General features: G+C 37.7%; 1 protein-coding gene across 5 annotated transcripts in view; it reads left to right on the forward strand.

Moving 5' to 3' along the window:
* LOC122564179 (protein CASP-like) overlaps positions 1-25,193 on the forward strand; it is a 601,305-nt gene that overhangs the window by 553,612 nt on the left and 22,500 nt on the right. For 3 of the 5 annotated variants that reach the window (XM_043718857.1, XM_043718858.1, XM_043718860.1), the window contains one exon: positions 1,088-13,551. In XM_043718857.1, coding sequence (XP_043574792.1) covers positions 1,088-1,874 — 787 coding nt within the window. In that variant the 3' untranslated portion in view covers positions 1,875-13,551. Of the gene's footprint in view, positions 1-1,087; positions 13,552-20,503; positions 20,641-23,547; positions 23,612-24,591; positions 24,705-25,193 lie in introns of those variants that run through there. The other 2 variants (XM_043718861.1, XM_043718862.1) reach the window with 1 other exon arrangement.

A 25,193-nucleotide genomic window follows, 5' to 3' on the forward strand; every position in this document is an offset into this window, starting at 1 on the left:
CTATTTACCCTTACGTAAACATTAATAATGTTGAATAGCAGCAATTTTTATAATTATGTAGCAACTTTAAATCATGGTAGAGCCAAACAAAGAGACCAAGGGGGGTTGCAGGGTAGGGTGGTGAAGTAGGCTTTTGATACACTCTCCTTCATTGGTCAGAACATTGAGTACTGCAGTTGAGACATCATGTTGCAGCTGTACAGGACATTGGTCTGGCCACTTTTAGAATACTGCATATAATTCTGATAGTCCTTCTGTAGGAAGGATGTTGTTAAATTTGAGATAGTGCAGAAAGGATTTATAAGCATGTTGCCAGGACTGGAGGGTTTGAGCTATAGGAGATGGCTGACTAGGCTGTGGCTTTTTACCTTGGAGAGTCAGATGCTAAGAGGTGACCTTATAAAGGTTATACATTCATGAAGGACATGAACAGAGTGAATAGCCAAGGTCTTTTTCCAAGGGTGAGGGAATCCAAAACTAGAGGGCATATGTTTAAGCTGAGAGGGGAAAGATTTAAAAAGAACCTGATAGGCAACTTTTTGACACAGGTAGTGGTGCATGTGTGGAACAAGCTGCCAAAGGAAGTGATGTAAGTGGGTACAATTGCAACATTTAAAAGGCACATGGATGTGTACGTGAATAGGAAGGGTTTAGAGGGCTATGGGCCAAATGCTGGCAAATGGGACTACGCCAGGCTGGAATGTTTGGTCGGTTTGGGCAAGTTGGAGCAAAGTGTCTGTTTCCATGCTGTATGATTCCATGACTGTACCTAAAGGTACTTAACTGGATCATTGTAAACCTAAGCATGATACTGAGCTCCGTGAATATTTTATTAGTTAAAGTTATCAGAAATCTTTTCGGAGAAGTAGTTTTTAAGAAGCCTGTAAACAGTAAAATGAGGTAGAGAGGTGAACATTACAAGAAGGGGATTCCAGAGTTTAGGATTTAAATGCCTCTACCTTTGGTTAACCTTGTGCCTATGTGTCTGTTCCTTAGAGGTCTTTTGTAAATGTAATAAAAGTTCAGGAAAATCTCTGGAATAAGTAAGTATTGTTTAATAATTTATTTATATATTGTTATGTTTCAGGTCCCGCATTCGAAGGGAGCTGTTCATCGAAGAAGTGCAGGCAGGGCCTCATGGTCAAACAGGATCCAGTGGCTCTCCATCTGTCAGAGGAAATAGGACAGGACACAGCTCAGAAGGAGAAAGCTGTGATGGAGGAGACTTGGAAGCAGTGACTGAAGAAAAGGATAATGCCATGGGAATGGAAAATTACAGCACGGGGTGTGTAACCCCTAAGGAAGGGCAGATGGAGTCAGTTTGCGATGAGGATACAGAGTCTGTTGTGCAGCCTGACATTAAAGATGCCACAGTGATTGATACAAAGGACTCGTCCCATTTAGAAGGAGATGCCATGGTCTCTCCTAATGCTGAGAGTGAAGATGAGGGCATCATGAAGCATCCGGGCCGAAATAAGAGATTACAGCGAGAAGCACATGTGTCAGGAACATCCCTGGAGGAATTCCAAACAAACCAGCCTTCGGCCCAGTCAGTTGTAGAAGAGGACAACTCTACCTCATCCGCCTCCACGTCAGCAACTGTAGCAGAGACCTCCCGAGATTTGAAAGAAGATACCTCTTTGATGCAGCAGGCGAGCATTGGAACGAACACAGGTTGCAGAGGCACCACGTCCTCTTCCGCAAAAGGCTTCCAGAAAGGCCTGTTCAACTTTTCTGACACCCCCTCGCCTGCCCAAAAAACAAGCCTGCGTGAGAACAGTTTAAGGCGTAAGAAAGCAGCAAACTTGAACAACATTATTCATCGTTTGGAGAAAGCTGCAAGTCGGGAAGAGCCCATTGAATGGGAATTTTGAGATTAAATTATTAATTATGCACAACTCCTGAGAGTTAGGTATTAAGAGACCTTGGACATTCTTTACTCATTTTATCCTGTCACGCACTTAATGCCCTGCAGGCCACAGGGCAAAAATGCCATAGGCCAAGGTGCATATAGAAAAGGAGAGCATTAAGTTCCGTTCATCATTGCATTTTCAAAGCAAGAGTTGAAACATGCAGTTAAGCTTTTGTACCCCGAAGTGTTTTTGTGTCATGACTGATTTTCAAACTGTCTGGGATTAACTGTTACAGCTTTGCCTTCTCCCTCCGCCAAGTGGGCTTCAAGCAGCGACACCCATCGGCTAAAGAGGGGTCTCCTTTGCCATAAAATGGCAGCAGAGCGATATTACACTATTAACTTCTTAACCAGAAAAAGATTGGAGAATTTTCAAATGACTAGAATTTTGTAGCTGTTCAGTTGCCACTGAGAGATTGCACAGTCATCTGACTCTAAACACACTAGTTTGGTTTCTTAGATATTTTGAGAATTCTTGCTGTTTTAAACTTTGAAAGAGGAAAAAAAACACATTTAGTCCACTTATTTTTTAAAAAAAGGTCACGTTTAAAAAAATTGTCAAAAAAGATGTGGTAGGTGAGTTAGTGTTTTCTTGTATGTGAATTTAGGATAATGATATGTAGTGCACATTGTTTCATAGCTTTAACTGACTCTGGTTTCTCTGCAGGCCAGGGTTTGTTTAATACACTCCATTTTAGGCCAAATCAGGACAAGATCTGAACCTAGGTATTTTATAACCTGCTTTTTAACCTCTAAACCACAAAGCACGCTGATCAGACCTCATATTGTCTTTATGTGTGTGAGAGAGTGTGTGTGAGAGAGAAAGTTGTGAATTCTTAGGTCTGACTGATTTCATACGTACCAATGCACATTTAAAGTGCGTTACTGCCACCCTTTTCTCAATAAGCTGTGTCATCAGTAAGGCATGTATGAGTTAGCTTGTCACAAGTTACATATTTTTTTCTTGCCATATCTTTAATTAAAACTAACAGTAGATGATTTCAGTATACAAGAATATTTTTGTGCTTATTTATAGGTGCTTTTTTTTCTATCCATTGTTAGGAAGGGATGAAAGGGAGCAAGTCTTGTTCTAGATGGTCAGACTGCCGGCAGTATTTGGGATATTTTACAAGTTTCACTGGATAAATATTGGCTCCTTGACATCTTTCAAGCTCCAAAATATTGATTAGACGTTGTTTCTCAGTGTAAATTGCATCATGATTTTTGTGTTGGTCTTTTAGGTCAGAATCCATTGAAGTAACTGTGTAGCACAATCATAACCTGTCATTTTAATTATAATATATGAATTCTGTTTTCTATAATAATTATGGTTGAGGAGTTATATACCTGATATTGCACCGCAGTGAGTTGTGTGTAGTTTTGTAGCAGATTATGACTGTTTATAGGGAAAAATGCATTACCTGCATGATATGTTAAATAATCATATATTTCATACATAAAACTGTACACGTAGATTGAGCACTTAGCTGTTAAGTACAGATGGTGCTGATTCAACTCCAGCTAGTCATAGGGAAGGGCTCTAGGAGGCTGCCAGGCAGTAAGTTAGAATGAATCCTTCAAATATATGTTCACAAGAGAGCATTCCTCAATATCAAGCTGTATATGACAAATAGGGCAAGCTTCAATTACTATTCACCAGCCAGGTCCAAAAGGATGAGTGATGCACAGAATCTACTTCTTTTGCTCTGTTGGGCAGTGCTGAGGAAAGATCAGGGATAATCCTGATATTTCCCTACCTCCTGATGAGTCCACTCTGTAGTATGATTTGCCCAAAGATCAGAATCTCAGTGAATCAGAGAACTGACCATTCCCTCCCATTCTGATCTCTGTATTGCCCACTACACATGCTTGCCCCAGTTAACCAGAGAACAAAAGGTAACGCTGCACTTCATTAAAGTATTAGTTTCCTGCCCTACGACTACTTTTAGTCTTTGCACTTGAGACTGTAGTGAATAAACTGGTGATCAAACAGAATATTTCAGAACAATTGACACTTACCATACACAGTTTTCTGTTTCCAACCTTCTCTAACACAAGCATTAGACTAACTGCTGTAGCAGCACTACTGCTCCTTGTAATTCTGCACCATAATTTGCGTATCACTTAAACATAATTTTGCACAATATAATATCGTTGGATGTTTGCCCTTGGTTGCAGATGAGGAAGGCTATTGCCAGACATCGTGCCCGAGTTGGCATCCTTATGAAGAAAGGAAGGAGAATCAGGGACTAGGCCCACGTTTTTGACAATGTTCTCATTTTGCTAACTGGGCAAAGAAAAATTTCAGAAGTAAATTTTAGTAAATATCTTTGAGGAATGGTAGCCTGTTCACCTGTTGTTTCAACCTCTTCTAAAGCACTCATGTCCCTTCTTAACATAGTCTACTTTGTAATGTGTGCTTAAGACTGGACAACTCAGGAAATTAAAACTTAATTGGAACATAATATAATCAATGTAAATGTAACTTGAAGCTTCAGATTTTGATACTGTTTCTTAGAATGTAATAACTTTATCCCAGGAACGTTTACAGTAGTGTCTGTTTCTGCAGGGCCCACACAGGCGATTTAAAAGTAGCTGTACGGTTGTCCCAGAGCCACTGTAACACAGTGATTATTGCAAAAACTTGGAATAGTATCGAAAGCCGACATCTTGCTGAGATAAATAGAGCAATGTGTGTGCACATTATTTTTTAGAACATTGTCTATACAGCCTACATAGAATGATGAAAGGAATGCTGTATTAGCAGCAGTGTTTTTTTGCAGGCAGACATGTGGTTTTATTCATTTTAATCTTTATTTTGTCCCTTATGTATTCCATAATTAATCATAGTTTTTGCCTCTACATTGTCATTGCTGTTTGAGTTTTAGTATTGCGTGGTAATTCATAAGACATACAATGCTCATTATAATTTGTACATAAAACTAAGTTTAATAACTACAAACTGCAGATCACTGCCTTAGAAAATGTGTAGATCCTAAAAGCAAATATTTTTCATTGATATGCAAGACTTAGCAGTCAATAACCAGAGTTGTTTGAGTTTAATTCTGATGCTATTGGAATGAAGTATCCTCTGTAGAAAAGTCTTAAAAATATTTTATTTTTTATAACTAATTCCTGAAGCTGACTTTCTGAGATCCATATAGGCATTTTACTTTATTTCCATTTTCTTAATTTATTCATTTGGAATTTAGGTCCAACTGATTGGGAAATCTATACTTTTTCTTTTTAGAACCATAAAAAAAAGTTCTGTTCTTCCTCTCTGTGATTGCAATCCTGCCTCCCATTCACAATCACTTTTAGGCTGCTTCAGCTGAAAAATTTACAATTCAGGCGATGTGTTTCAGTTTCATTAAGTGAATATTAATCTGTTAAATATATTCAGATGCTGTGTTTTAATTTGCATTTTAGGGGATGGTTTCCAGGCATTTTATATACAGTATAAATATATATATATTCAAATTAAAGTTTTACTTTTTTTAAAATTTAGGTAGTTTGGTGGAAGTAGTAAGCTTTATTTCATTTGACGATGTACATCCTTTTAATCTCACCAGATAACCTGGTCAGAACAAGAAATTTGTAACGTACAATTTTGGTAGTATGGATTTTGTGTTTAATCCAATGCCTTCTGAGGAACCTAGCATTAATTGTGGCTCCCCTCTAATTTTACAAACTTGAAGTACTTGTAAATTTTGCTTGCAAACAATTTGGCAACAAAGCTTTTCAGTTCTCAAGAGTGAAGGTAATATAATTGGAAAATTCCAAACACATTAGCAGCCATAGATCTGTTTAGCAGTAAGAATGGAGGAAATCACACACTGAACTACATCCCCTGTTTAAAAGGTCCTAAAAAGCTGACTGGACTTGGTGGCATTAATTGATGCCTGTTATATTTGTGCTGCTGCAGTATTATAAAATATTTGTAATTCTGATGAGTTTCAGTTCTACAGAAAAGCTGGATTCTATTTGAAATTTTAAATCCTATGCTGGGGTGCTTTGTATGAATCATTTCCATCTACTTCCTGAAACCTAAGCTTGTTACTCATGAAGCCTGCTATCAAAGGCTTTGCATTGAAAAGTTTTGTCCATTAGATACGAGGTTGAGACTATCAACATACATTCCACTTTCAGCCCACATAGCTATCAGGAAATACCAATCTTTGTAACTCTCCCTGCTCTAATCTTTGCTTTGGGTGACTTTGCACCCAAATCTTCTGAGATTGCTGTCTGCACTATCAAGCCACCTTAAGAGATAATGATTAAAGCAGATATTCCTGTGAACCCTTGCTCAGTTTGTGTATGCTGGCATTGAATGCTAAAATTTCAAGCTACTTCAAATAGTAAGAAGCAAAACAGCAGAACTCATTGTGTGCCTTGATTAGGATAGTACGCTAGGAATGAAAGAGTCAAACTCTGTCATACCCATAGGTCACTTTGATTGCTGTCACTGACAGAAATACATGCAACAGCCAAAATAATTGGAATACATTCCCCCAAAGCACTTAGAGCATATTTTATTAAGAATATATTTTTAAAATCTGTTGTGATACAATTATGTAAGCACAAAATTTGTAAAGTCAGAACTTACAGAAGGAGAATAAATTCTGTTCAGAGCTTTAGAGGTATTTTTCTATAAAACCCTTCCTGTTGGTGGCTTCACCAACATATTTTGGTGAACATTTTCTCTCAAAAGCACTATTATAAAAAGCAATACTGACATTCCATAGATTTTTAATTGTAACTTTTGTAAAAAAAACTTTTTACTCTGAATTCTTTAAAAGATGCTTTGGAACTGTTTGCTGTTCAACAGCGAAAATGTACTCAATTCTGCGTGACTTGGAATAGACAAGTACAGAAGCCCAGTCATAGATTGGGGTTATACCTGTGCTAAAATTCCATGTGTAAATAAATCTTTGACTGTACGTTCTGGGAATTGGCCACCTTTTATTGGCAATACTTTTCTATTGAAGTAACACATAGCGTACACTACGTCATTTTCATGTAGCATGTTGATATTTTGGGATCCAAAACCAGCCATTTTCTTTGGCAGGGTCTGCTTAGCAAAGAACATAGTTGTCAATTTTTATTGAATCTGTACATTTTCTACATTGCATTCAGAGTCTATTTTTCACTTACTTCTTGAAACCGTTTTCTCAAACTTAAAGTAGTCTAGATTCAACTTTACATTTAACCTCAAACGTAAACTTGTTCTTCAATCATGATTTATTTAAGAACCTTTAAAAAGATTGGTAGACTTCCTGAGAATGTGCTTTACCATTATTGCTTCCAATGTAATTATTATGCATTTTTTCAAGCACTGTTGTAATTCTTCATCAAATCAGAAGTTTTCTGCTGTCTGTTTTTAAGATGACACAAAATTGGCATTTTATATAATGTATCCAGATTATAGCATTAATGGTTTCAGCAATGTGCACTTCTTGCACATCTAAATCTTCCTATTAAAAACAAAATACTGGAAGTACTCAGTATCTGTGAAGAGAGAAGCAGTTAATAGAACATTTTAGTTCAAAAAAGGTGAAAGGTAATCAACCTTAACTGTTTGACCCTCATTATCCAGATGCTGCCTGACCTGCTGAATATTTCCAGCATTTTCTTTATTTATCGCAGATTTCCAGTATACACTGTATTCTGCATTCAATAAGTTTCCTGTTATTGATTTCATAATTTAGTATTTAGAAACATAGAGAAATGGGATTGACATTAGCTAAATGTGTGAAGTAGAATGCAGTTTTCCCAATGAGCTGCCAATGATAAAAATGGTATTTTAAGGAAGGAATCAGATAAGTACTTTAGAATTAGGTTGTTTTTAAGCACTTACCTGCACCATGTTTGGAGATGTTTTCTTTTCAATTAACATTTGAGTTTTTAAATCTGTGAAAATTGAATCAGTAACACCATTAATCTACAGAATATTCTGTTCTAATAGCTGTCATTGCCACTAGTATGCTTGTTCATCCACCTTCAGTGTGAAATGTCTCCCCTAGGATTTACATGGTCTGTATTGGATTAGTTTGTGCTGCATGGCCAGAAAATTAGAAAGGATTTTGCCCATATTCACAACTGCTGCTTTTAAATTTACTTCAAAGACAAATTGAGTAGGTTGATTGAAGTAACTACAAAATGACCAAGTTCCTGTAATTCTTCTCTTTGGTGTGGAGAGCCAAGGCTTTCCTCAAACAACTAAAAACTCAGACACAAATCAGTACTCTCCCTCTGGGATTGAAGTGCTGCTCCATTATTTATTTGGTTGACTGTTGCATTCTGTTTCTTCTTACTCCATTCTATTTTTATTCCTTCATTGCCATCTTCAATGATTTATTTCATCATTGCTCTCTTCCATAAAACTTCAACTCTCATCTTTATCAGAAAAACAAAAATGCCCAGTGCATCCCTTGGTATTTGTAACATTTCAGTCAAAAGCTGCCTAGCTCTCTTTACATAAAAAGTTGACTTTAGAGAGCAAGCTTTTCCCTTAAATAGCAAGTTATATTTTGACCTTTTGCTATTTGAAAATCAGGAACGGAAGATTGATTTGAGGCAAGTGAGCCCACCATTGCTTCACCGGTAAATAATGTTAGGGCTTTTTGAAATAGCTAACAATAGATCAAATTATCTAAGCATTAATATGTTTCACTTAAAGGACTTTATTTGCAGGAGATACTTAGTTCCTTCCATTTTCTATAGTTCTAATAACCTTGATTTTTTTTCTCTTTGAGGAATGTATCAATAAAACTCATATAGTACAGTTCAGTCAACTGACAAATTCATCACAGATACAATTTTCCTGTACCTTTCCCCATATGTAAATGTATAACAAAAGGATTTAGATTAGAGTCAGTGACTGTTTTGATAAAAATGAATAAAAATAACAGAAATAAAATGAAGAGAAATATAGCAAGCAAAATACTTTCAAAACCAGAGCTGTTGGATGACATACACAGCCTTTCAACACCTGAGTGGGGCAGTCTTCGTGTCCCTCAGGAACCTCCTCACTTTGGCCACTTGTTTATCTGCCCCTGCACCCCATCTAGCCCCAAACATCCTCATCCCGTCATAGCTTTATCCACTTCCCTCCAAAACCACCTCAATCATCATGTTGAGTCACAACTTACTTCGTTTTCTGCATTCTACCCATTAGCATTGAGTGGCAACTCTACCATTTTCCCCAAACTATATATATTCTTAAAACCCACATGGGTTTTCGTCTATACTTTTGGTGATCTCTTCAAACTGCCCAAGCCATGTTTTTTGGCTATGTGGAATGTTGTAATGGCGCTATATAGAAGTCAGGATTTTATTGTTGTATGTTGCTTTAGAAAGGGTTAGTTTCTGATCTTTTATCAACAAACGTTAAGTATTTATTGTATTCATTAAGCTGTGGACAGGATTTGCTGGATGCTGAGAACTAGCAACAAATATATAGCCAGGGTCACAAACTTCAAATGAAGCTTCTTTTCAATTTAATATAGGGATCACTGGCAAGGTTGCCATTTATTGTCAATTTTTTAGTCATGCTAAGAAGGTGAAAGTGCATCTTGTTCAACTTCAGTTTACTGAAGTACTTTGATGCAACTGAGCAGCTTACTTTGGAAGTGAAATCATGTTCATTGGAAACTGGAGACACAAAAAGGACAGCTGGGATAAAGGCAAGCAGGGCTCAAGTGAGCCAGTTAAGTTTTACAATAGTCTGGCAGCTTCACAAGCACTGATGGCAGATCTTTCTTTCTTCTAGCTTTATTAAGCTGAATTTGAATTCTTCAGTAGCCATGGTGAGATATGAATTCATGTTCATATGGATTATAATGTCCAAGCCTCTTGATTATTTGTTCAATAATAATTACTACATTATCATATCCAGCATATCCAGAAGTTTATAATTCACTTCCAGTTTATGCATCTGGAATATCAGATTTTTCTAACCTGCTGCTTCTGACACCCATGATAGACTCCCCCAAAGCTCCATTGCAGTTTAACCTGTTACAAGGACTGTAATTTATTGAAAACTTATCAGTCACTAAAAGATTTAAGATCTGGCCTTTTAATGGTTTGATAGTGTTGAAAACCAGTTATTAGTTAGCTAGTAATCCATTTAAGCAACCAGTAGCAATGCAGTTGTTTTAAAGATTTTGATCAATAATAGGGATGTCAGTAATTCCTAATATTTGAAACATAAAGCTCCCTACTTGTCAAAGATTCCTCTATCAATGCTTTCTCTATTTCAATCGATCATTTTGCATTTAACACCAATGAAACCCACACTGTTTGAAACAGAGCATCTACAATTTCAATGTATTCATATTTATACTTTCTATAGACTCCCCTCAAGGCTCCATTGTAGTTTAGCCTGTTACAGCAAATGGGTTGCAGTCCATGGAAGAACTCCAAAATAGCTTCAGTAGGCAATTTGTACTGTTTGTGGTTTTAACAAACTCTCACCCATTCTTTTTACAAAAAGGAACCATTTTATGCTCAGAAAATCTGTTTTGACATAGTACTTCCACTGGAGACAGTTGCACTGAATTTGCAATTGTCGGAGTGTATTGATCATGATGGGTAGGATATGCTATGTGTCTCCAGGGGGTCTCTCTTTCCCTTGCTTATGTAGGCTCAAGTTTTCATTTTTGAGTTATTTTGGCATCAGGATGTTCAAGATTCATCGAAGGTTTAAAGTTTACTGAGCTGTGTTTTATAGATATAAAGTGTTGCAAGGTTACTAAAGCAAGAAATGAAAATGATGCAGTTACACATGACTAGCTACCATGGCCAACAATAACTGGGTGCACCATATGGTTTTACACCACTTTGTACCGATTGATGTGTATGTTAGAAGCTACTTTTGTTGGAATCCCTAAAGATATAAGAATTTGAAGTCTGGTTTATTTTTCCAGAATTCTTTTTCTCATTCTTTTTCTAGTTTTCTTCACGAGCGCACATCACTTTTCAGATGAGCAAGAGAGGACAGGCCACCAGTTTAATGAGTAATGTATAATATTCACATAAAATGGATAGTATCACATTGACTCCTAAAACACCAGGAAGGCACAATTCCTTGTGTTAATGACAGCATTTGATTTATTCGGTCGATAAGCATTCAAGCTGGCTCTGAATGTCTCCACACTGGCCATCTGGTGGCAGCTGTACTTCCTGTGGGGTAGGATTAATAAAGTCAAGATGGATTGTTTTGCCAAGTTAGGGGGCATTAGCTCAGAGATATCTAGCTGAGAACAGGAAAGATTTAACATTCTGAATCATTTATTTAATGGACACAATAAAGGCTCAAATTTGCATTTTCTTTAGTGGAAGAAACAGCCGTTTCTTCAACAGCTCAGGACTGTTGACCAAATATTTACCAGTGAGCTATGCTTGTATCATCGAAGTTGTGAGAAGCTTGGTTTAGCACTAGCGCTTGGGGAAGAAGAGAATTTAATGAGTTGTAAGATAGCATTGTATCCCAGGTTTAGAAGTGTTGGTATATCCAGTGCTTGCTTACTGGTCTTAGTATGTACCTGCTTCCATGTCTTCACTCAAAACATTACTTCAGTGCTATAAAAATGTCATCTGAGCCCTACATTCAGGTATAACAATCCTATTTTCAGATATAGCAAGATTCAAGTATTGTGGGATCTGCTTTAGATAGATGTGGGATCAAATTCATTGTCCCTATACCAAGTGGAATTCACCCTGAAAACAGATATCACTGGACTGTTCAAATATACTTCGGAACAAAGGCTGTTAGGAAATTCTGAATTTTAATTTGTATAGAATGAAGAAAGACTGTACGACTGTTTCAGGGCCCACTTTGCCCAAACCTACACCATGCTCAGAGCCATATGTGAATAAAGTGACATTCTTGATTCTACCTTATTCTCATTTATGAATCACCTTGTTCTGTTTGAAGGCTGCTGTCCTGACGGGATTTTTGAAAAATAATGTACTGCAGTGCTCACTACCAACAGTTTGAGTTTATTTTGGTTGGTTGCAATAGAATAGCATCTATTGCTATCTTCTCAGGCATGAGTTGTTCATGCTCCTTTAGTGAGGACGAGTAAGTTAACATGTCAGCTGTCATTCATTCAACTATGATCAGTAACACCTGAAGGGTTCTTATGGTGCAGTGACAGTGAGTGACCCTACCTCTGGGTCATAAGGGCCAGGTTCAAGTTGCTCCTGCTCCGAAGGTGTGTAATAACGTCTCTGATCATGTTGATTAGAAAATATTTTGATTACACTTGAAATTTTAACTTACCACCTCTCTGCTTAAATGCTGACTGATCTGCTGAGTGTTTCTAGCATTTTTGCTTTCGTATTTTATCATTTGCAGGTTTTATCTTTTGAATTGTAAAGTGTCTAATAGCAGATGAATTTAATTTATTTCTGCTGAGTTTGGCCAGTTGACAATATCCATTACTTTGCATGGTCATAATTTTTAGCATGTACATCTGATTATGGTTCATAAGTTTAAGTGAGACAGTGGTTGTAACTTTTGTTTCAGCCTCCTAGAGCCTCCTGCAAGTCAAGTTGTTGAATACGGAGTAGAAAGAAAATAAGGTTTTATTTACAAAGCTTTTTTTTTAATTGAGCGAGGTGATGGGAATATTTGGAACTACTCATGAAGCATTTGTGCAATAATGACTTGCCACTGATAGACCGTGTCTGAATTGCTCCATGTAGTACTGCAGCACATGTGTATAAAACACTGACTTGAACTATTTTAATACGCTTATTGTCTTTACCACCTCTGCTCTCCCACCCCACCCCAAGTGTGTTGTGGTGTCTTACAGTTTAGCAGTATTTCATTTTTTTGCCATCACAGACTAAATGTCTTAGACTTTTCTAGAATTTGCTATTCACAGGTAGTCACAAAAAAATTTCACAAATAATAAACCCAGTTGACCAAAAAAAATTGTAATTTTTGTACACACAGCTTTACACCTCCCATTTTCTTCACTGTGATCCATGTTTCGTAACTGTTTTTTCTTGGTATTTGTTAGAACTGGTTGAAACTTTTCTGTATGGCAGGCAGTAGTGGAATCTACTCCCTCCATTGGCAGAACTAGCTTTTTTTTTCTGTCTCTGGTGATTAGCCATATAGCATACTCTGTTCTCAGCACTGTAAACAGTCCCTATATGATATGGAGAAGCAATATCACTGTATGAAACTCACATGATGTATTATTCACTAGCACCCTAGGTGTGATAATTGAAGTAAATATCTTTTATACAAACACAGCAATGGCCTGCATTGTCTTTATTTATGCATAATCCCTTGATAAAAAACACTTTTTTACATTACACAGAGGTCATATGGTTGCATGTTATTTCTGCTGTCATTTTAAGATTCTTTCCTTGGCTATAAGTCTACTCTTTTTCCAGGTATAACAACACTCTCTGTAACCTTGTTAGTTTAACACTCGTGGCATTTGTGTCCCAGCTGGCAAGTTCATACTATGTTTGTTTCATATTGTGGATCATATTTATATCTTCACTAACTAGGAGCAGAAGTCCAGTTGTTCTCTCCACACAGTAAAGGCTTGAATGTTTTGAACCTGCTAGATGAAGAACTTCTGATCAATAGCTCAGGCCATTCTAGTTATAATCCGGTAAGCATCTCCAACCTGCTTATACTTTTAATTTCAGTAAGTGGAAATATCTATTTTTAGTTGACAAATTATTAAATTGAAATTAGTATTATTCTTCAGTCAGGATCAGATGTGTTGACCTTAATCCTAGGAACACTCTGTCTAAATGTGGTTTAAGATGGGCAGCAGGGATAGGCCAGGTAAGTAAAGACTAGTTCGTCTGACATCAGTGGTAGGGAAATTATTAGGAAGATGTCTGAGGGACAGGATTAATCAACACTTGGAAAAACAGAGATTCATCAGGTATAGTTAGCCTGGATTTGTTCGATGGAGATCCTATCTGACTTAATTAAATTTTTAAAAAGGTTCACTAAATATATTGATGAGGGTAGCACAATTGATGTGGTTTACATGGATTTCTGTAAGGCCTTTGACAAGATCCCACATGAAAGGCTAGTCCAAAAGATGAGAGCCCACGGGATCCAAGCTAGTTAGCAAACTGAAACCAAATTGGTTTGCAAATAGGAGGCAAAAGGTGATGAAAGAGGATTGATTTTGTGATTGGAAGCTTATGACTAGCGGTGTTTGTCATGTACATTAATGATTTGGATATGAATGTAGTAGATGTAATTAGTAAGGAGAAAGTGTTCCTGAAGAAGGGCTTATGCCCGAAACGTCGATTCTCCTGTACCTTGGATGCTGCCTGACCTGCTGCGCTTTTCCAGCAACACATTTTCAGCGATGTAATTAGTGAGTTGAGATGACAGGAAAATTAGTGATGTTATTGGATGTAAGAAGTTTGGTCTTGACCAGCTGGTAAATTGGGATAGGTAATGGAATTTCATCCTGATAAATGCGAAGTGATTCATTTTGGGAGGTCTATTAAGGGAAGCATATACACAATGAATGATACGTCCTTAGGGAGTACTGAGGAACAAAGGGACCTTGTTGTACAAGTCCATAGGTCCTTGAAGGTAGATAGGATGGTAGGAGGCACACAGGATTTTTGTCCTTGTTAGGTGGGGCATTGAATATAGGAGCCAGCAAGTCTTGTTATAACTTTATGAACTTTTGGTTAAACACCTTACACAGACACACCCCACTCTCACATGCTCCCATTGTGCCCAGATGCGTAACATATTAAGAAATGAAGTACCACAATGCAGCAAATTCTGGACAATTATTTGGAGGTCAGCTGTGGCTCATGTGGTAGGACTGTAAGCTCTGAGTTGGAGTTCACTGTTGTCCACTTCTGTAAAATGTTCCTATAATTTAGGCTAACCTTCCTTGTCCAGTACTGAAGGTGCGCTGGATTTCAGAGAGGGCTTTCTTTGAACAAAAGCAGAGATGTTCTCACTGGTGAACTTGGCAATGTTTCTTCCTCAATTAGCATTAAAAATAGAGGACTGAGTCAAGTATTTCAGTAACATCTGTGGAAGTTGAGTGTGTGTGATTGTCAGTTGTGTTTCCTGTATTACGATGGTGGTTACACTTCAGAAGGTATATAATTGCCTATAAAGCCCATAGGGACATCCTGAGGCCATTAGAGGTATTCTTTAAACCATGTCTTTATTTTTTTCATGAAACACCACACTCACAGAATTTTATCACCCTGACAGTCACCTTATCAGGTGGCTGGATATGGGTAGAAGGGAACAGAATTCCTGATGGCAAGTCTGAAAGACCAAGTTTCCCTGTACACAGTGGGGTTTTAACTCTTTGGAGGCATGTTTTTGAACTTTGCAGGTTCTCCACCTAGAAGTCAGTCTGATTGCCAGAGTTGGTTTCTGTTCAGGTGGGGAGGACTCAACATCAAGCCACAAGGGCAGTTAGGGTCAGTCGGCACTCTTGTCAGTCAACTTTGGGATGGGCACAAGGGAAACATTCCTGCTGCTTCCAACTCTTGAGCCATGCTGGGAAGATACTTACCTTCTCCCCAAAGCATTCCTCCTATATTCAGCTGCTGCATTTCTTGGCTGAAATAAATGTGCAAAGCAGCCCAAGTAATTGGAAGCCAGCCTCATTAAAATACTAAATTGCCAGCTGCATCCGTGGAATGAATTGACTGTCCACCTCCTGTCCTGCCTCCGTATAATCACAGAGAGTTCAGTTTGAGCTTCAAGTTGTTAGAATTTTAAAATCTAACCCAATCTTAATCTTTTCCTCTTTGGCTCTAAAATTCATGTCAATTTTGTTTTGTGAGTGGGTTTTTAATTTGGTGACATAAATTGACCCATTACTGAGTCTTTACTGAAACAGACTTAGCAACTTGCAGCATTTCACTCAGTAAATAGCAGTTTTGTACCCAACTTAGTAATAATGATTCAGAGTCTAGAATTCAATCTACTTTTTTATCTTTCTGTAAACACTCAGAAAAGTTAGTGTCAAAGCATTTCTGCTAAAATTCAAGATCCTCCCGAAGACATGGTCCTCACTTTGGTCCAATTTCTACATGAAATTCTTCAAATGCTTTCTTGGTAGGATATTGTTTGGACAGTACCTGGAAGCTGTGCTCATCTCTAAACAGTTACAAGCCTCAGAACTCAGGACCTTACTCCTGTTCCTCACTACCTAATTTTCTCCCTCTTCTATTGTAGGTGGATTGCATAGTAGTGGATACAAAATATTACTTTATGCAGAAGCTGCTTTTCAGTACAGGGGGTGCAAGAAAAATATATCAAGAACAGAAAATGTCAGTCACAGATGCAGTTACTGATTTAAAGCAAATGGATTTCCCTTCCATTTGAAAATGAATTTTGTTCAGATGAGGCTGTAAAATGACTTAATGAGAAAGTAAGTTTAGTGCAATTGTGGGAAAATATAAGCTTGCTTGTATTCGATGCCTATTCTGTTTTGTTCTGCAGTGAATTGAAAGCAAGAAATGTATACTCTGTAAAGATGGTTGGTGCTTCTTGCAGTGCACCACCTGCTGCCCAGTGACAGGACCTGCATGCTGCTTTATTTTCAGAATCGAATCTGCATTTACACTTACCATTTGAAAGAGCTGAAGAAAGTATTTAGAAAAGTGGCATAAAGACCTGCACCCTCATGTGTTTATTAAAGTAATTAAAAGTTTATGAAAGTAATTAAAAGTTGAGTTGCCATTCATGAATTGAGGCTTTATTTGCTCAAAACAGACAGAAGCTCCTTCATCCTATTTGGAAAATGTAATATCGCTCTTGAATTTCACAATAACGATTTTCAGCAGTCAGCTGTAGAAATTATCAGTGATGGTATTGATGATTAAATTTCAATGTTAAAAAGAGATGCATGTGCACAAAATTGGCTGTGAACAAAATAAGTATTGGAAATGTACTCCAACAAGGTCTGCTGTAAGTGTTCTATTACCCAGTCTATGTATACCACGTTTAAGAAGTCTCTGAATTGTTGCATTTTGTAGCATGTTTACATTTATAGAAATTTATTGTTGATTCAGACACAACATTAACTATTATTTTAATCATGGAAGTCACTGCCCCTTTTTGTTCAGAGGTAAGATTGATTTTTCTTCTCAAAACTCACAATTTGCGAAATATTAATTTACTGGGTCCCTATCTTTTCCACATTTATTTTCTTCAGTGACAGATGTTTGGCATGTTTCAATTTTTCAGATGTATTCAATTTGAGGGACCCTTTAATGATATTTATCTTATTCTTTAAATCGAATCATTGAAAAAACATGAGACATCGGAAAGTCAGTTTGCTTTTTCATCAAGCCAATAATAGTGTCACATAAAAGGTTACCACACAAGGTAAGAGATTATTGTGTTGGGGCTAGACATCATCATATAGATAGGCTAACAAAAAGGAAACAAGAGAGTTGAGACAAATAAATCATTTGCAGGAAGGTAAACAGATTCTAGCTGCAGGAATCAGTGCCAGAACTTGGTTTTGCATTTGTTTTAGAATGTGGCCATTGCTGGCTGAGCTATGATTCATTGCCCATCCCTAACTACCTTAGAAATGAGTGACTATTCAGTCATTTCAGAGGGCAGTTAAGATAGTTGTAGGTTTGGAGTCACATGTAGGCCATCCAAGATGAGGATGGCAGTTTTCTTTCTCTAGGATTTCAGTGATCCAAATTGATTTTTACAACAATTCTAACATGGCCACCACTTTGCCTTTTTTTTAAATTATATTTGAGTTTCACCACATGCCAAAGTGGGATTTTAACCTATATCCCAGAACACAGGCCCCAGAGATAATGCCATTATACTCCCACTCCTTATCTTATTTGTGCTCTGGTTTAAACACTTAAATGAAGGCAATAAGTATATTGCAGCCAAATTTGCTGCTGGTACAAAAACAACAAAGAAAGCAAGTTGTGAGGAAAGGTTGGGGTAAACTGTTCAGAGTTTAGGAGATTAAGAGTGGATATTATTGTAACATGTAAGATTCTGAGAGGCTTTCACTGGGTGGATATGAAGAGAATGTTACTTCTCTTGGGAGAAGTCTACAACTGGGTGCAGAGTTTAAAAATAAAGATCTGCCATTTAGGACAGACATAAGGAGGAATCTCTTCTCTGAAAGTCACTGTGCTTAGATGTCATTTGAGGCTACGCTGCATAATGTATCCCAAGTCGAGTTAGACAGACTTTTGATTGACAAAAATTGAGAGTTATTGAAGCACAGGCAGGAAAGTGGAGTTGTCGCTACAATTGGTTCAGTCATGATTTTGTAGAATGTTGAAGCAGGTTGGAAAGTTTGCGTGGGACCAACTTCTGTTCCTATTTCTTATGTCAAAGAAAGGCAGAATTCAACAAAGTAACTACTCATTTCCAAGCATATATTTAATTTAGAATTGTTGTTTAATCTGTTAAACAGTAGCCTTAGGAAAAGCATGACATTGCAGAAATCTAGGTCTAGAAAATTTTTATGAATGATTAGTTATCTCCATTAACAGGGAGAAGTGCATATATTTGGCTGATCTGTCCAGATACTAATATATAATAAATGATTCCAGAAAAAGGTAAAAAACAGCATGGCTGAAGAAAGAATTTTAAATTGACTGAATCTATTTTAACTTGTTAAATACTTAGTTAATGATTTTTAAGGGAACTTCAGCTCAAGGAGTTGAGTTGTGAATATCACAGGATAGAATCTGGACACTTGTTTGCATGCTAATGGCCACAATGGTGTATAAATGTTGCACTGGTTTGATTTTCAGAGGTGGTCACACTTTGCATCTTAGTTAATCTCCTTACTGAAATAAAAGGGATACAGTTTCCAGTTTATTAATCTAATCATAAAGATGATACACTAATGATTCCTGTTATTGAAAAGAAAACAGAAATGTACAGGTAGTCAGTCAGCATCTCAGAGGGATGGAAATTCAGTGTAGAAATCTCAGGGTGGAAGGAATTGTAAGTCCATCTATGCATTCTTTCTTCTATCCGAGTAATGTGCTTTTCCTCAAAATCATATATCTAAAAAGATTTAAACTAATCTTCAAAATTGTCCCAGTAGCCATTCAATCTGCTAGCAAAGTAATGTTTTGTTGGTTCCCACTTAAATATTTGTCTTCTCGTATTAAGCTCATTCTCTCAATCTACCATCTTTTGCCAATGTAGAAAAGCCTTGACTGATTTGCTTCCTCAAATGTTATTATTGTCCCTTAAATTTTCTTTCTAATAAATTGTCCTGAATCTTTGAATATGTTTCATTCCATAGCCCTTTTGATGCAATACCTATTCATCCTTGTTCCAACTTAATTTCATTCTTTCTGTGAATTTCAAAGCCATACACAAAATTGGTCTGATGAGCATTCTTATCATGGAGACATAGAAGGTTATGGAATAAAAGGAGGCAAAACATCTGTTGTACTTCATTGAAAAAGCAGTCATGTTTAGTCAGACACATTCAATTTTTTTTGCCATAATCATAGAAATTACTCATCCTAAAGTAATTACAAAATCAGCTTCCACCACTTTTCATGTAGGCTTTCTAGTACTTCCCATCTGTCCTCCATCCTCATCTAGTGTAATCCAATATTCATTAATTTCACTGTTTTTGATATAATATCCTATTCCTGATAGGTGTCAGTAATTTCAATTAATTTTCTAATCTCTTAAGCATTAAACATTAAACTCTATTTTCCAATAACATGCCCAAATTCGCAACAGCTCACTTGATCAGATATTTCTCCTATTTTGCTACTCCATTTTCTGGCATGACCACCATTTGTATATCTGTGATTGTTCTTTCCAGTTTACTTAAATCTCACCAAGTCATCCAATGTGTTTGATTCAAAGAATTGTTCCTAATACTTAAACACAATATTAAAAATGGCTGAAATAAAAGTCTGAAATAAAAATAAAACTATTGGAAAAGCTCATCATGTCAGGCAGCATCTGTGGTGATAAACAATGTTAATATTTCAGTCCAGTGACCTTGTAACAGAACTGAAGAAAGATAGAAATGTAATATTCTTAAAACTGCCATTGGACTAACTGGTCTGCAGTTACCCTGCAGTTCCTTCTTTTAGTGCATTCACTGCATTTCACATTGCACTGGCTTTTGGCATGGTTTTTCTTTTCCAACAGTACTCAAAGCACACCTTTATGATTCACATCTGGCCTTTACAAGTATCCAGTTATTGATATGGATGTTTCATCCCTCATTCTGCCTTTGCACTTCCTACTCTTCATCATACATCTTGAACTACATAACTCCTTTAACTTAGCTACTTTATCCACATGCCAACATGTGTTCCTGTTGCCAGTGACCTTTTATTCTATTGTGATTTCCTTTTCAAACTGTTCTTTATTTCCTTATCAGTTATAATTTCTTGTGCTTGTGTTGCCCTCTTAGTGTTTTCTTTACACCCTGAGTCTTTCCTTATGCTAATAAATTCACACCATGAAATAACCTTATGTTTCCCTTTAAATGCTGACTCAGATGTTGAAAATCTTTTAATGTGTGTTTCAGATTATGATTCATGTTAATGATTTGTATTGCTGCTGTGTTACTGCAGCTCGCTGTGCTGAGTTACAGATGCAGTTCACTGAGGCTGTGAAAACCACAACAGGACAGAAGGAGCTGATCATAAAGCTGGAACAAGACCTCAGCACTATCCAAGCAATGTCCTCCCTGCAACGCCCTGATACTGAGGTACACAGATTTCCATGGGTATGGGTGATGTATTGATGATACCGTGGCCCACAAGTGCCGGACAGTGACCATCTCCTACATAAACCATCTCCCTTTGACATTCAACAGCATTACCGTCAATGAACTTTGCAGCATTCTGGAGACCATCATCATCCAGAAATTTAACTGGGCCAACCATGTGAATACTGTAATCAAAAATAGCAAGTCAGAGGCTGAGTAATCTACAGTTTGTAATTCACCTCCTGTCTCCTTAAACTCCACAAGGCCACAAATGAGGAGTGTGATAGAATACCACATACTTGCTGATGACAAGGTTTTCCTCACCACCTGCTATCATTCTACATGTCCAATGTCCAGTACTAGATGAGGACAAGTATTGTAAACACCAAAGCCATTGTCTTCAGTGCCTGGCAAAATCTCCACTCCATACAGCCACCTCCTCACCATTCAATGGCTACTGTCTGAGGCTATTCACAATCTCAGTATCATTTGTGACTCTGAGATGGGCTCTGACCATACATCTACTCGTTGCTCAGCATTGCTAACACTACATAATGGGCAGCACAGTGGCTCAGTGGTTAGCACTGCTGCCTCACCGCGCCAGGGACCTAGGTTCGATTCCAGCCACTGGCGACTGTCTGTGTGGAGTTTGCACATTCTCCCTGTGTCTGCGTGGGTTTCCTCCCACAGTCCAAAGATGTGCAGGTTAGATGTATTCGCCATGCTAAATTGCCCATAGAGTTAGGTGCATTAGTCACGGGTAAATATGGGGAATGGGAGTGGGTGGGTTATTCTTAGGAGGGTCAGTGTGGACTAGTTGGGCCGAAGGGCTGTTTCCATACTGTAGGGAACCTCAACCTGATCTACTCTACATTTAACCTTCAAAACATCGTCTATTGAGCTTCTCCCTCAACTCATCTGCTGCTGAAGCCCTAATCCATGCCATTGTTGCCTTTAGACCTACCATTGCTGACCTACAGTAGCTCCCAGATAAGCAAACTCTCAATGTTAAAATTGTACTTTTGAAATCCTTTATTGGACTCAACCCCTCCTTATTGCTGTGATCTCTTCCAACTCCAGAGCCCCTTGAGAAACCTGACTTCTCTAATTCTGGCCTGTTGTACATACCTAGGGTTACATCTCTCTGTGGTATTGCACTGGAAACCAAAACAGCATATTTATAAATAAATACATTATTGCTAGACCAGAGTTCCAGATAATATTCTGTGGGGTTGTGTTTGAATTCTGCCATGGCAGATGTTGGAATTCAAAATGCTGGAATTAAGAGTTAAGCAATAGCTATGAAACCATTGTGGACTATCTGAAAAGTCCATCTGATTCATGACTGTCCTTTCAGAGGAAACTATCATCTCATCTGGTCTGGCCTAAATGTGACTCCAGACTGTCAGCAGTATGTTGACTCTTGACTGCCTTGTGGGCAGTTAGGGATGGATAATAGATGCTGGTCTAGCCAGCAATGCCCACACCACATGAATGAATAAAAAATGTGAACCATCTCACAATAACTTTACTAGTTAAAGCTGTAACCCACTTATAAAATGTTCCCTCTAGACACACACAGACATATACAAAACAAAACATGGGTGTTACGAGTGGAGGGAAAATCTGGTAATGCAGCTCAATCACTCCTGATCCACGGGATTTGCGAGGCGATCCTGCTGGTTAGAATGTTGCTTCTTGATATTTGCAGGAGACACTGAGTGACTGGTTCATACTTATTAAAAGATCTCTGACTTATTAAGTAAAAGTCATAGCTTACAGCAACTGTTGCAAGGAAATAAATTTGCTATCTTCAGACTTGTGTTGTTTTTACTGCAGAGCAAAAACAACTGCTTGAGGTCTGCTGTTTCTGACTGAACATTCTTTCCACCAAGCTGTTCAGCCATGTGGGAGCCAATCACAGTTTTTGGCCAGCAGTAAGCCAATGTCAAGGATATAACTGGCCATTACTCTAAGGCTAGTCAGCTATTTGTTGGTGGCTGGATCTCATAGCTCCACCTGGCTCCCCCAGCTCATTTGTAACTAGGCTTTCCCCACTATTTGAACCAACAGCTGTATAAAGAGCACCTACACTTGTTTTTGTTTTAATTCATTCAAAATGTGGGCACTGCTGGCAATAGTATTTATTGTCCACCCCTATTTGCCCAGAGGACAGTTAAAAGTCAACCACATTGTTGCGGGTCTGGAATCACATGTCGGTCAGACCAGGTTAGGATGACAGATTAAACATTGGTGAACCAAATGGGTTTTTCCAACAATTGACAACAGTTTCATGGTCATTGTTAGATTCTTAATTACAGACTTGTATTGAATTCTCATTGTACCATCTACCATAGCAAAATTCAGGATTCAATCCTCGATCCCCAGAGAGTCACCTGGGTCTCAGGATGAATGCTCTTTCAATGATACCGTTAGGCCATCACCTCCCTGAAAGTCAGTAACTTGCTTTTAAAAAGTGCAGCAGTCATTCAACAAAAAATCTTTATTTTTTAAATCAGTCCTTTCCCCACTTCAGCCCACAAATCAAATACTCAGAAAAATAATTAGGTAGTCTTCACATCCAGTTTCAATGACTCCACATTGATAGTCTTGTATACAGCGTCAGGGTCTTAAACTTAAGAATTTTCTCCCTGAATCTCTCTTACTGTCCACTCGCTACCTTTTTTGCACTAAAATAAATCGCAACTCTTGTCCTTTCCCCTAGCTTGCATGTTCCAATGTGGGAAAGCCTGTTTATGAGCATTCATTAATTTAGTGTTGCTCCATTGAATATTTCCCTAAATCCAAGCTGTTAAACTTTAATAGTGCCCACGGGTGTATAACTGTGGTCTAACCAGCGTCTTATTGCTGAACTGACTGAAAATTCTGGTTTCTCACTGATCTCAGGGAGCAGATCTGAGCAACATGAAAAAGATTCCAGAACCCATCAAAGAAGCTACAGCCCTCTTTGGTAAGAATTGAAAAAAACGAACAAAATACCTAGTGTCTGAAACAGATGTTTTCAGAAAGCTAATGATAGATTTTGACTGTTAAAACAAGGTGAATGTAAGACATTGAAATATTTGTGATCAATTGATATAAATATTGAATCTGATATACTGTTGTTTCTTCTTACAAATCCTCAACTGTATTTTTTCAAATTTTATTAGTTGTGAGATTAATAATAATTTGCATTTATGCAACATTTTTAATTACATTGTATTTCACGGAGAAAAATATCTGACAAGCAGTTGTGGGGAAGAGTTGAAGGAATATGATATTGAATGGATAGAAGTCAATCAAAGAGAGAGGCAGGGATGTAAGAGAGAGTTTAGTGATGTAGCTTCTTGTAAATGGAAAGACGTCTTGGGTAGACTAGAGATAATGAGATGAATGTGGAGGGTAAGAGAAGCCATTAATGGAGCTACACATTGAATGGTGATGCCTCATTCTGTCCCTCCCTCCCTCCCAGCTTTGAAACTGCTTTTGTTGGTAGTTTGAGCTACCTTAACGAAGTTTCTTCTATTTTGTGTAGCTGTGGTAGAGTTAGTAACCCTCCAGACTCTCCTGCTGTCTTAATTGTAAACAGCCCAGGAGAAAAAAATCATAGAGGTATTAAATATAATTGTGTGTGTGTTTTCTTTGAACATTTTTGTTTGATATAATAATATGCAAAGCCAGAAAGACTTGACAGGTTGACTGTTGGTTTGGAGTCATTCAGTCTGTAATGAAGACACACTTAGTTTTCCAGTTACCCATAAGGATAAATATCAATGACCAATGGGCTTGTGGGCTGGGATGGATTGTAAGCAGGATGTCTTTCAGAATACATTGACCGTGGTTGGAATCTCTAACCTGTGCTGAAGAAATTGGTGCTTTAATATAATGCAAAGGGATTCCTTTTAACAAATGTTTACAAATATGCTCACTAACTGTGTTTCTGTGTTGAAGGTTCTGGCCCTTTTCCAACCTCCGAACTTCCCCAGGGACAGATGGACTCTCTGCTTTCCATCATCTCAAGTCAGAGAGAAAGATTTCGAGCCAGAAATCAAGAGTTGGAATCTGTACGTATGCTACAGCACTTCATACTGTGTAGAATTTCTGAAAAGAAATCCATGTTTTTCCACCTGTGAGGAATATTGGATCACAAAGCAGCTGGACCTGAGCAGCTGGATCCATCGTGCTCATGCCAGTTCTTTGATACAACAGCCCCAAACACAAAACCCACAGACCCTTACTTTACAGTGATTTTGTCATAAAAGTTGAAATAATTTCTGTCCCAACTTCTTCCTGGGGAAAATATTCCTGATTTCACAGCACAATTTCATCTACAGAACAATGTTTTTCCTGAAGTATTTTTCCCACACATTTGGTGACAACCTTAACCTACAACCATTCATAATTTTAAAATTTTTAACTAAGTCTCATCTCAACCTTCTCTGACCAAGTGAAAATAATCCTTGACTAAACGGTGAAAATGAGCACAAGATTGGTACAATGCTAATAAATTGGCCTTTTAAAAGTCCAGATCTTCCATGCAATTTTGGTTTAAT

The sequence above is a fragment of the Chiloscyllium plagiosum genome, chromosome 28 (assembly GCF_004010195.1).
Source record: "Chiloscyllium plagiosum isolate BGI_BamShark_2017 chromosome 28, ASM401019v2, whole genome shotgun sequence".
NCBI lineage: Eukaryota > Metazoa > Chordata > Chondrichthyes > Orectolobiformes > Hemiscylliidae > Chiloscyllium > Chiloscyllium plagiosum.